The sequence below is a fragment of the Arachis hypogaea genome, chromosome 20 (genome assembly GCF_003086295.3).
Source record: "Arachis hypogaea cultivar Tifrunner chromosome 20, arahy.Tifrunner.gnm2.J5K5, whole genome shotgun sequence".
NCBI classification, from domain to species: domain Eukaryota; kingdom Viridiplantae; phylum Streptophyta; class Magnoliopsida; order Fabales; family Fabaceae; genus Arachis; species Arachis hypogaea.
In genome coordinates this window covers 22,607,117-22,621,168 of record NC_092055.1, presented here as the reverse complement: position 1 = coordinate 22,621,168, position 14,052 = coordinate 22,607,117, and the positions used below count along the sequence as shown (strand labels likewise).

The following is a 14,052-nucleotide window of genomic DNA, read 5'->3' as shown; positions in this document are numbered from 1 at the left end:
CGGCTCTGATACCACTTGTTAGGCCTCCGTGGGGAGCTCTCGACCACCAGAGAGATTTTGGGGAGGAATCGAGTGAGGGAACATAAGATGAGAAAACACCACATCCAACTAAAAACCTTAAGGCAGTAAGTTAATGGGTCTCTCATCTTATAAACTCTTCACTCTTCCTTACTTTCTTTGATGTGGGACTAATTTCATGCACCTCACATTTGCAACATGAACAAGTAGAAGGTAACATGTTTCTCCTTTTAATATCCCAACCCGTATTTTCCTTTCTATTTTTGTTTTTGCTGTTTTTAATTTTTTCCGGTCATTAACTTCAATAACCTTAGTGGTACTCCCTTTTTGACATTTCTAGCTTCTCTCTTTATGAGTGGTTCTCTCTTTTTTGTGGTCATTACTAGACATAAACAGTTTATCGACGGCCTGTGATGAAGCAAGTCATCGGTAATAAAGCAACTGTCGCTACTAAAAACGTGTACTTCATTTTTTCGTGCGTTTTATTTACCAACAGTCAAGCTGTCGATACTAATTGGCACCCACTGTGGGTCAATTGGCGTGCCTTATTATTTTTTTTTATTTTTCAAGTAAAAATTGTCATTGTTAAATTTAGCATGTTCACTAAATTATTGATGACCAAGTTGTCGGTAAAATTCAGTTAAATGAAACATAGCATTTTAAGGTGTCAGTAACATAATTTATCGATCCCGTGATCGTCGGTAAAACAATAACCAATTTAAAACATGTCAACTCTCTCTCTCTCTCTCTCTCTCTCTCTCTCTCTCTCTCTCTCTCTCTCTCTCTCTCTCCTTTGTTTGTGTTTGTGTGTGTATGTATGAGGCCAAACCTTGCAGGAGCAGCGCAACGTTGTGTTCGTGTTGAAGAGAGCTTCAATTTAATTGGTTTATTTTTTGTTTTTTTGCAATTTTTTCAAACTTTTTAACCTCTATTTTTTATTTTTGGATTAATTTAGAACAATGTTGATCAAAATATTGGTTCTTGTTGTTATCAGTGTTGTTGCTGCTGTTGCAGCTACTATTATGCATGTTTAAAATAGAGTCATGAACTCTAGAAAAAATTTGTAGTGTTAGAGAGGTGAAATGATTTTGTGCGAGGGTATAAGGTGATTAGAATGGCTAGGATTAACAAATTAAATGTAGGTTCTATGTTGATTATTTGTGTTGATTGCATTTGGTAATTAAAAAAATTGGAGTGTCCTAATTATAGAAGAAACTCTTTATAGGAGAGACTCTACCAAAGTTTTTTAAAAAATTTGAAATACTCAATTAATAAAACTTAAATACGAACTTTTTTAAGGACTATGTAGGAGGAATTAAGTGCTAATGGTATATATAACTTTCACTACATGAAATGCACTAAAAATGGTCAAATTTACTGTCAAATTTTTTCGATAATTTTATCGGCTAATTTACCAGCAGATTATACATGAATTTTGTCATTCTACAGGAGTTACTGACGGATGTGCAAAACTTCCTATAAATCCGACGTAACTAATGACAGAAAAATAAATGAAAAGGCATGTCCTTTTTCGTTAGATTTGACATTAGATTTTTCCGACAATAAGCCAATTTAGTGAAATGCACCATTTTGTTCATGACCAACTCATTACCATCGGATTGTATTTGAACTAATAGATATACAAAAGGGCCTCCTCCCTTATTCTGCAAAATCAATGTCTCTCGCTCTATTCGCTGTCTCTCCTATCACTCTCTCTTTTACTGTCGTATCAAGGAGGACCGTCGCTGCCACTCCACAAAGTCACCATCGTCAGTGCTGCCTACCTCGTCATTGTGCATGTTACGGTCACTATTTGTAGCCGCCTCTTTTTTTTACCATAGTTTGTCTCTCTTTTTCACTACTATATTGCCCTTCCTTCCAATGAGTCTCTCCGATGCCACTTTCAAGCATCAGGTATACCCAACTCTAGCTTAATCTTCACTATAATAATTTTTTTTATTTTTGTTAAAAATAAATCCTAATCTCAAATTCCGCCACAAGCTACTGCCCCTGCTTGCACCTCCACTGCCATCATTGTCCAAGTTTCAGAATTTAAAATTTTTGTATATATATTGTATATAATTTTATTAATTTTTTTATTTAGTTATGTTAAAAAACTAATAATTTTGTTTGTGTTTTATTTTTATTTTTCTCTTTGAATTAATTTTTAAATTGTGTTAATTAATTTATCAATTGTGTTAAATATGAAAAATCGATAATATTGATATTTGTGTTAATTTAGTATACACCATGATTGGTTAGTTTGTTTTGTTTTAGTTAGTTATGTTAAGTTAGTTAGATTTGATTAGTTTCGCTTATGTAATTTATGGAATAATAAGGGAATGTGCACTATAACGGATAGAATACGATGTTTTCTCGAATCATTGTTTGTTGTAATTTATATTTGCAATTATTTCTTCTGTAAAAATTGAAAAGTTTCTTTGGTAGAGGTATCTAAATTAAGAAAAAACTTTGCCAATTTTTCATTAAAATTGTTTAAAGACATATTTGGTTTGTAAAAAATAAAAAATTATATTTGGTATTGGTTTTAAATTATAGACAAAATTCTGCCAAAGTTTCTAACAATTTTAATAAATTGTGTTGTTGGTTAAATTCTAGGTTATTTGTGGCAAAATAACTCCAAGTCATCATTTGTGAATGTATGATAGGGATAACGGTCAACGGGAGATCGAGGGGTTTAAAACCTGAGTTCTTTGTGGGAGGTTGATCAGTTTTTTGAAAAAGAGCCTAAACCAGAGGTAAAGAGATGCTTGACAGGGAGAATCATGAGGGGTTCAAGCGTCGCTGAGCCACAAACTGGGCCAACAGTGAATCGACCAAGGCGTCCAAGTATACTAGCGGTTCGGAAACTTTTATGAAGGCAAAGGTCAGGATGGTATATAACTTGATATAATATAGTAGGTTCATTTATTTCGTAATATATAATCATTTTCAATAAATGTTCACACTAGAAAATTGTCATCCTAATAACCTTTGCATTTCACGTGGTAGAAATCATACACACAGAACTTAGGAGGCCATAACCTAGCAATCTCAGCAGAGTGGTGAGGACGGCAACAACTCCTCTGCTTCTATAGTCGATTCTGATGCGATGTGGTGCCAGACTGCATCCCAGCTGTACAATAATCATGTCAACAAACTAGGGCCGTTCTTCGCCAGCAACGACCTCACCTACACCTTGAGGGCTTCCTCCACCTCAGCCATTAGTCTACAGATCTCGAGCACGTTGATTTGCGGGAGCAAGTACATAGCCTGATCCAAAGCCTTTAGGATCAGGGTCACCAGCTGCATCTGCATGAGGAGAGGTATAATGAGCTCTTCGCACGCATGATAGAGAAGGATGGTCGTGATGTAGAGCTAGAGTCCCTAAAGTAAGAGCTAGAGAAGATCCAACAGAGTTGCACACCGATGGCGGCCCACTATCACTAGATGCGCACTAGTGGTAGTGTCGCTGTTGGAGGGGCATCCTCGTCCTTTACACGGCGGCACTGGCACAGGCACCGACACCATCACCTATATCGCTGATGCAGTAGGACCAGAGGGACGATGGCGACGATTATCAGGACCTATAGTGATTATGATTTTGTTTTGATTTGTTTGACAGTATTATTAGTTTATATGTTTTACTATTTAGATTAAAAATACTATTCGATTTTCATTAACGGAAATTTGAATATTAATTCTTAACATATTGATGATGATATATCAGATTATAAAAGGTATTCTATATAGCCATTCTAAAAAAAATAAAAATACAATAAAAATTTATGATTACCATCAGATTTACTGTCTGTATTAATTAATTTTATTTTTTAATAATATTTATAAATAATATATTAATGTTAGATTTATTAGAGGATGAATTCAACGGTAAAGAACATGCAAAATGCAATTTAATGGAGCCAATGTTACCCTTGAAAAATTTTCAACGATACGACATCCAGAAATTCACCATATAACTTCAAATCTGTCGCTAAATCCACCAGTAATTAATGACGGATGAAAAAATCCATTGGTAACTTGTTACCGGTGAGATTTTTATCGTCTAAATTTGTCTACTGCTAAATTCGATGATAACCAATTCACCAGCAAATTTTTTTGGTAATTTTGCCAATAAATCCAATAGTTTTCGACAACTTTCTTGTAGTTTTTATTTACTTTTGCATGCTTCAGGTGACATGGCTGGTGACAGAAGTAGGAGCTGAGCTTACGGTGGACTAATTGGTGGTCATCATCGTAGGTGGCATGGGTGCATCATCATCACGCACCTAGCCTATGACTATCACAAATACTACCAATCTTGTAGTTGATATACAGACACAACTGTTGCAGGGGTTGGACTCTGTTAGCATGATACCGACCCTGGGTTTATCCTCAAAGACAGAAGGCACACACCAGACACCTCTATAGCCACAAGCATCACCTAATCCACAGTAACAGCCGACATAGTCAACAACTGGAGCTTAAGGAGGTGCCCTATTTACACAGCCTGTTCAACAAAGGCTAGTGTGAGATATAGGTGGCTGGTATATTTTACATTTACAAGTTTAAATAATTTTATATTATAACACATGCATATATTCTGAAAATTGTTTCCTTAACACATGCATATCCTTGCATGATTGTGCACCTAGATATCCTCTAAAATTTTTGAGGAAAAAAAAACATTTGCCTTAACCCTTATTAATCTTCAATTTTAAACCCTGCATCTTTTGTTTCAACTTAAATTTGTTTGACGTGATAGCATTTATGCTTTTAATGATTCCCTCTTAGTTTTACCCATTGTTGATGGATGTCCTATTTGATTGTGTTTCTAATCATTCTCTTAATTCTTGGTGAATATTGCCGTTGATTTTAGTGGCTATCTCTTGTGAACTTCGTACTTCTTTAATCCAACATAAATTTGTTTTGACTTTATACACCATCTTTTCCTTTATTGTTCTATCAAAGTTTCTTCATTTAAATTTCCTTGTTAAGATGCGATTGATTCTCTTTTTTGGCATGCTTCATTGTTTCTGTATATCCTTATTTAGTTGCGATCTCACGCATCGCTTCGAATTCTTGCGAACATCATCTATGGTGCTTGTTCTTCTCTTTCTAAGTTTTGTATCATTTTAGGTAAACTCGAGCTTGTTTCGATGTCACGTGCGATTTCTAGATATAGCAAACGATACCGCTAGTTCTTTAGGATAAGGTTTATCGATGTTCAAATTCAAAAAGTTATAATTCTAAGGCTTGACGTGAGACTGGTTACTACCAAAGAGATGTACAACAAAACCAAGAGATTATGAAGTAAAAGTGTATTTTGAGGAGATTGACAAACTAAGTGAAAAGTGCTATGTATATCTAAGTTGTCAAGGGAATGAGAGTAGGTGAATGTCAATCGCATCGTTTTAACAGAAATCTATCTTATAACTTTTACACCTCGTTATAGGTCTTTCTCATGTTTGGTAAAGTCCTAAAAACATGTAAAGTTTTGCAGATTATAACAATTTTTGAATTTTCGAGGGCAAAAATTTTTGTAAGGAGGGTAGAATGTAAAATTCCTATAATACCCTTACTCTTCTTTTTTCCAAACCAAACCCTAATCCTCTTCTAAAACACATACACACACACGAGAATGAAATAAAGAAAGAAAATGAGACAGAGAAGAGAACCAAGATGCCAGAGAGAGAAAGAGCAGGAGGCACGCCATGCCTTGTTGCCGTCGCCTAAGCATCCATCGTCGCTACGGTTGCCTGGGTCATCATCGAAGGGAGCCGTTGCTAAGCTTGAGAGAGCGAATGAGGGAGCTTCTTAGAGAGAGAAGGGTGTTCGCGGAGAAGGAAGAACCATGATGAGGGAAGAAAGGGGGCCACCTCCGTCGCGGACAAGCCATTACCGTAGAGGCCGCCGTCATTGCTGAATGAAGAGGGAGAGTTTGAGCTGGTCAGAGAAAGGAGGAAGAGAAAGTCGCGATGGAGGAACTGTTCACCATTGTCGCGTCTGCTGTTGTCATCAACGGAGCTCATCGTCAGGGGAGCATCACCGATGTCACTACTAATGAATCGTCTCAGTCCCTATTTTGGTCTTGCTCAGCCCCACACCCCCTTCATTCTTGTCTCTGAATCAGCATCATTTTAATTGCGATAATATATGTCTCTGTTTTAGTACTATCACTCTACTTTTGTTGCATTTCTGCTGGAAATTATCTTGAGTATTGGTATTGGTGAACAGACGGAGTTGTTGATGTCACGATTACATTTGCGATGTAGTCGTGGAAGTTACTCTCACGGTCTCGGTCCAAATTTTACACTCTTTCATTCCATTCTATTCCAACCTTTATCACCTTTTAATTGGCATTCCGGGCTTGGTCTCTTAGAACCAAATTGTGAGTAGGCTTTATATTTATAATTGTTTGATTGTGCATCTATATTTATTTTGACATATATCTATTATGATTTTTGAATTATACTCACTATATTTGTCTTGAATGGTTTTAAATTGATTAGAATAATTGATTTATTAGAATTAAGTAATTCATTTTTATGAAGTTTATACTTTCGGAACTATACATGAGACCATATATATTTTTGATGAAGTTTTGCATTATTCTAAAATGTTTGATTTTACTTGAATATCTGTTTTTGAGACCATATATTTTTTATGAAGTTTTGTATTATTCTAAAATGTTTGATTTTACTTGAATGTGTGTTTTTGAAGCATTGAAGTATTTATTGGTACTCACTTACTTTAAAGATTGTGAAATATGTTTGAAATTTTTTATGATTGAAAAAGTATGATTGGAAAAGATTTCTGATGAGATAGTACAATATAATTTGATTTGATTCGATACCTTATATATTTGAAAGATCAAAGATTTGTTGTATTTGAAATTATATTTTTTGAATTAGTTTGGGAGGCTGATATTTGAAAACCGTAGTTAACGGTGGTTATGACGTTAATTTAGATGCATCTAACTCAGACTCCAGGGGTGTTGCTAGCTTAACATGTAAGCCACGCGTTAGATCTGTTATTTTGTTAGGACACACGAGAGGAGGTGGCTACCCATAGAGGTGGAGCTGCCCAAGTGTGGACTTTTGATTTGATTTCTGTATGAGAACTCCCTTATTGATTCATTTATTATTATCAACTATTATTTTTTAATTAAATTTTTTTTAATATAATGTTTATATGGTCTCATGTCGATTATAAATGTATTGTCTAGTCACTGAGTTGCAAAACTCAACCCGTTTTTCTATAAATATTTTTCAGGAACAATTATGTGTCTATGTGAGACTTTCTATTCAAGATGTAACGATCTGCAATGAATATCTATTCTTTAACGAGTTCCTAGATGTATATACTCTATATAATACAGATAGAGTCTAACCATTTTTAATTATTTTAATTTTTGTTAAAAATGTATAACTATTTATTTTAGAACTTGTAAAATATTTATAACTTTTTTATTCAAGTTATATTTAAATATGTTAAACTTGCTATGAGATTATTTTCTGAGTCATGACTCATTTTAGACCATCACATTATAAGTTCTAGAATAGTAGTTATCTTTTTTCATATGTAAAGAAGCTAAAGCTACTGTATAAGGTTGATGTATGAGACCTCACATATAGCAATGCAATATTTAAAATTTGTCATTATTTTCTCTATGTTTCTTTTATCTCACTAGTCATCATTTTCATAGGGTGATTTGGGTACGGTGGTGTAGATATGTTATATATGGGATAATACATTGAAAATTGCTTTTTCATTCGCGGAAACATCTTTAAATCAAGAGAAAATTCAGACTCTTAGAAAAGAGAAAAAAATATCTCACAATGTTATAGAACTTTCTGTATAGAACTAAAAGTTAAAGAGATTTAGATTTGTTCTTATTCTTATCCTTTAAAATTCTGTTTAATCGAATATTGTTTTTCTCTTAAGCTTTAGCTCAATATAGAAAGTATATATATATGATTGAGATCTAATTTTAGAGAAAATTTCACTCTTCTCTCCTGCGAGATGCTAAAATGACACTTTCCTCCTCTTTATTTTATAAATGTACATTCTTCTTCTTTTTAACTTTTAAAAAATCTCTTCTTTAATCCATTTTATTTTTTTTTTGTGTTAACTAATATTAATTTTATCCATTTTTTAAGAAAAAATAAATTAATTTTTGAAAAATATCCATTAACAAAAATTTTATTTTTTATCATTAAATTTTGCTTACCAAAATACCCTTTAATAAATTATTCTTTTATGGATTAAATTATATTTTTATCAAAATATTTTTAAAAAAATTAATAATTAAATTTTTTTTTAAATATCTACCCTTCAATAATTTTTTAATTATTAAATTATGATTTTACTAAAATTTTTGTTAACAATTTTTTTATATTTACTATTATTTTTTGATATCAATATATATTATTTTAACATTAAATAAAAAATTTTACCAGTGTTAATATGTATAACAATCAACATATATTGATATTAAAAAATAATTTTACTAAAATTTTTATTTAAAAAAAAAAAAAATATATATATATATATATATATATATATATATATATATCAAAAAATTAATAGTAAAATATAAAAAAATTGTTAAAGAAAATTTTGGTAAAATTATAATTTAATAATTAAAAAATTATTGAAGAGTATTTTAGAAAAAAATAATATAATTATTAAATGTTTTTAAAAATATAATTTAATCAATAAAAAATAATTTATTAAAGGATATTTTGGTAAATAAAATTTAATGACAAAAAAATAAAATTTTTACTAATGGGTATTGTTTTTAAAAAATAATTTTTTTTCTTAAAAAATAGATAAAGTTAACATTAGTTAACACAAAAAGTTTAAAATGGATTAAAGATGATGTTTTTTAAAAATTAGAAGGGAGGAGAATGTACATTTATAAAATAGAGGGGAGGGGAGTGTCATTTTAACATCTCGCAGGGACAGGAGTGGAATTTTCCCTATTTTTTTTTATATTATATGTAAGTGTTGTATGAGTTTTTTTTTTAAATGAAATGTTATTTTTTGAAAAAAAAAAAGTTTGACCTTACCATCATAAACATTAAAAAGCAATATTTGAAAGTTAAGGCCACACGGATAATGCTCACTCTACATAGTATTAGTTGAGAATTAGGTGTAGTTTTTGGAGGAAATAACAAAAATTGTTCCTACCAGTAGCAACATAGCAAGAGGTGAAAGATCCTATGATGTTGGTGATTCCAATTGACACCATTTCCTTGTTCCCATTAAGTTGGTACCCTTTGATGGATGCGAAAGACCGTCCAACAGCAACAGATTCCTATATTTCATTGCGGCAAGAAACCAACATAATTTGCATCACCATGAAATTATGCTAATTATGATTCAAATGTTTGATTATTAGTACGCAAATTGTATAAATAATGTTACACGGTCTTTTTTAAAGCATATAATATTTATAAAATTTATTATAATAACTCGCTTCTTTTTAATCGTATAAATTTTTAGAATAAATAATTTTATAACATAATAAATCAAAAGTTATATGCTCAAAAGATATATAATTCGATTTTTATTAACCTTTGAAAAGCAAAAAAAAAAAAATTCATTTTGAGACAAATAAAAGAAGAAATAAGTCATGCAAAATTCAAATAAATCTAAAAAGAAATTAATATAAAAAAATATTAAAAATATAATAATTAAATAACTAAATCAAATATTCTTAAAACATGAGAATAATATACTCACAGTGAGGGCAACAACAGCAAGGATTAGTCCAATTTTGGCGACTTCTCCAACATATGGATTATTGAAATCCAACATATGAATGGAGCTTGGATTTAATCCCCCTTTGACATGTTTTACAATTTTAACTCCATTCTTATCAGCATGTGTCACAAAAACCAGTAAAGTTGATACTACAACTGATATGAGAGGGGAAATTGATGCCAACCAGAACAGCTTCTTCTTCTTTTTACCCTAGGTTAATTAATTAATATGATGAACAAGTTAATTAAGAATCATTATTGGAAATTCAATAGAAATTGATCAAAGCAAACAAAAACATATGGAGGTTCATTATTGTTGTTATTTTCACTCACCAGAAATCTAGTAGATAGGATGAAGACCAGGAATGAGCATCCTAGTATGAAATTGCGAGGATTCCACTGTAATTCAACATATAATAATATTATTGTATATGCTCCCATCAACATATGAGAAAACTTAATTATTAATGCCTTATTTTTTGTCACCTCTCATTCTATTAATTCTGAAATAGGACAGGTGAATGATTAAAACTAACACAATCATGTTAAAAGACTAGTATTCTTATAATTATTCTGACTTATTGTATTTACTACTATTATTATTTACATCAATAATAGAGATTAGAGAACTAGGTGCACTCAAATTTATTATAAAAGAAAGACTATTTCTATTCTTGTAAAAGAAAGGCTAAATCATTTGATGCGATTTTCCACCATGCGATTTAATAATAATTCCCATCCCGCAACTTTTTTTTTTCAAAAAATTAAAAAAATAGAAATTGACCTTGCAAATTTTTTCAAAAAAATAAAAAATAAATAAAAAAAGTAAATTGTACCATGTGATTTCTGCATTTTAAAAATAAAATTAAACTGTATTTCTGAATTTACCAAAAAATAGCAAAATGCTCCCTCCAATTTCGCTTTTGTGAAACGATCTCTATATTTTAGAAAAATCAAAAGGAAAAAATATTTTTGAAATTCACACATTTTCGTCCCATATCAAAAAATTTTTAGTGCTAGATTAAAGATAATATTAAATTTATGGATAAAAAGAATATGACTAAATTTAAATCTTAATAAATCAAATAAGTCCGTTTCTATTAATCGATTAACAGAAATATTATGTGTACTATATATATATATATTAAAGATAGGAAAACTCGAACTCGCAACTTCTAAGTGAGTATAAGAAGACTATGTCATTTGAGTTATAACTCATTAATATATGTATTATATATTTAACTTATTTTTAATATGTATTTTGTATTCTAGCATATATTTTATATTAGTGGCTAATTTAGTATATACTTAGCATTGTTAATCTATTAATATTAAAAAATACTATGTGTATATACTAAAATCAGTTATCATATATTTGTATATGCATACACATACATATATTGTTAAATTAATTTTTAATACATATTTTATATTTTAATATGTATTTTATATTAATAGTTGATTTTAATAACTAATTTTAATATATATTTAATATGATTGATTAATATTAAATATCTAGTAGATATAATTAATTTAGGGTTATGGATATTAATTGATGAATAAAATTTAATAATAAATCACATCTTGCGGCTTATTTAAAAAAAAAAAACAGAAATCGCACCTTGCAATTTTTTTTTAAAAAAAAAGAAAAATTAAAAAGGTGAAATTGCGCCATGCAATTTCTTCATTTCAAAAATTTTAAAATAAAAAAATTAAATCGCATCTTGAAATTTTTTATTTTAAAATTAAAAAATTTAAAAAATAAAATTAGACCCTATGTTTTTTGTATTTTTGAATTTACAAAAATGACAAAATTAAACATTCTCTCTAATTTTTTTTGGTAAAACAATCTCCATGTTTTAGAAAAATCGCAAAAAAAATAATATTTTTGAAATTCACACATTTTCGTCCTATATCAAAAATTTTTTGGCTCTAAATTAAAGATAAGATTAAATTTATGGATAAAGAAGAATATGACTAAATTTAAATCCTAGTAAATCAAATACGTTGGTGCCTATTAATTGTTTAAAAAAATATTATGTATATTAAAATTAGTTATTAAAATATATTATTATGTATTTATGTGTAAATATATTTGTTATTTAATTTATTTTTAATGTGTATTTTGTATTTTAATATATATTTTATATTAGTAATTGATTTTGGTATACATTTAACATAATTAATCTATTAATATTAAAAAATATTATGTATAAACTAAAATTAGTTATCATATATTTATATATGAAGATATGTATTGTTAAACTAATTTTTAATATGTATTTTATATTTTAATATGTATTTTATATTAGTTGTCAATTTTAGTGACTAAATTTAGTATAAATCTAACACGATTGATTAATATTAGATATCAAGGGATCTGACTCCTCTAAAGTTATATTATCACTTTGAGAAATTCTCCACATACAAGCGTTTTTTCATACATGTCATTTATTTCTTCTTCTTTTTCTTTTTCTATGCCTCCTCTTTTTCTTCTCCTTCTTCTTCTTTTTTCGTGCCTCTTCTTCTTCTTCTTCTTCTTCGTTTTTTAAGTGTTTCATCTTCATCGTCGTGTTTCTCCTCGTTCTTTTTGACTACACGTTTTTCATCTTCTTCCTCCTCATTTTTTGCACATTCTTCTTCTTCTTACTGCACGTTCTTTTTCCTCTTCCTCTTCTTCTTCTTCTTTTCTTTCGTTTCTTGCATTCTCTTTCTCCTTCTTCATTTACGTGTTTTTCTCTCTGTTTTATTTCTTCGTTATTCTCGATTTCCATTGTTTTTTGACATCAAGTTCTGAAATCATTTTTGAAGAAGAAGAAGCAGCAGAAGATGAGGAGAAGAAAGAGAAAGAGTTCTGAATTATGCATAAGGTGTACTTCAACGAATTTTGGGTGTATTTCTTAAATCCTTTGGATGTATTTTCGTAATCCTTTGGGTGTATTTCTATAATCGTTTGGGTGTATTTCTGTAATCCTTTGGGTGTATTTCTGTAATTGTTTGGGTGTATTTCTGTAATTCCATTATCTTCAAAACGATTTCAAAGCTTGATTTCATAAACCATGAAAATCGAAAAAAAAAACGAAGCAAGAATACCAGCGATAAACGCAAATAAAACAACGAATGCAAAGACAAAGAGAGAACGCATGAAGGAGATCAAATTTGGCAAGAAACTCGTTTTCATGGAGGAAGAAAAAGAAGAGTAGGAGAAGAAGAAGGAGAAGAAGAAGAAAGAGGAGGAGGAAAAGGAGGAACGCAAAGCACGCCATATAAATCGTATATGGGTCAGCGTGCTTTTTGTTAAGTTTCTCCCAACTTGTAAGACTTGTAAACCAAATGACTTATATGTGTAGAACTCCTCTATCACTTTAGAGAAAAAAAATACACTATTAATCATTCTTGGATTAAGATAGCGAAGCTCATAAATAATAAATATTATAAATTTAGAAGTGATTAAAGTATTATTTTATTATTTTATTAGTATTATATTTTTTTCTGATATAAGTAGATATAATTAATTTATGACTATGGATATTAATTGATGAACAATACTTATACGTACGGGATGATGAGTTGCTTGCCAAACAGCTTTGATGACAGAGATAATGTCGGTTTTGGTAGTAAAGTGAGAAACTCCTAAGAGGCCCTTCAACTGTTGAAGGCCAATAACAATGGCTGCTCCTCCCACAAATCCAACTATTGCTGCGTGTGACAGGAAATCCACAAGGAACCCCAGCCTGCAAATATAACATCAAAAAACAATAATCATATGAAAAACAAAAAGGTGCTCATGTGAACATGGTTTATTTAATTTGTGTTCAGTATATATGTTGTTAGAAATTAATAGAAATCAATTAAATGATAGAATCAAATTTTGAAAACTATATTATTGACTACAATTGAAAGGTATCCACGTTAATATTCACAAATAGAATAAAATAAGACAAAACAAGATCAAATAGTACCGAAATTTATACTATTATTTATTCTATTGTCATTCTTAAGAATATCTTTAATGCTTTTTTTAGTTTTATTTTATTTTAGATCTTATAAAATATCACATAACTATCTATAAGATTATATATTATAAAAATTGATTTGATATTTAATATAAAATTTGTCACTTTAATATTTAGCATGTATCGTTTCAAAGATGATATCTAATACAAATTTTAATTTTAAATCGATTCAATTAATATTGTAAAAATAAAAAATGATACCCAAAATATATTCAATTGGAATTTCTCAAAATACATTAAAATTCAAC

General features: G+C 29.7%; 1 protein-coding gene across 2 annotated transcripts in view; it reads right to left on the bottom strand.

The window, feature by feature from the left end:
* The window catches only part of LOC112785368 (sulfate transporter 2.1), a 32,378-nt gene that overhangs the window by 16,884 nt on the left and 1,442 nt on the right, over nucleotides 1-14,052 (bottom strand). The window contains exons 4-7 of one of the 2 annotated variants that reach the window (XM_025828838.3): nucleotides 13,348-13,522; nucleotides 10,122-10,187; nucleotides 9,769-9,999; nucleotides 9,214-9,340 (exon numbers count right to left, since the gene is read on the bottom strand). In XM_025828838.3, coding sequence (XP_025684623.1) covers nucleotides 9,214-9,340; nucleotides 9,769-9,999; nucleotides 10,122-10,187; nucleotides 13,348-13,522 — 599 coding nt within the window. The remainder of the gene's footprint in view (nucleotides 1-9,213; nucleotides 9,341-9,768; nucleotides 10,000-10,121; nucleotides 10,188-13,347; nucleotides 13,523-14,052) is intronic. The other variant, XM_072230251.1, reaches the window with a different exon arrangement.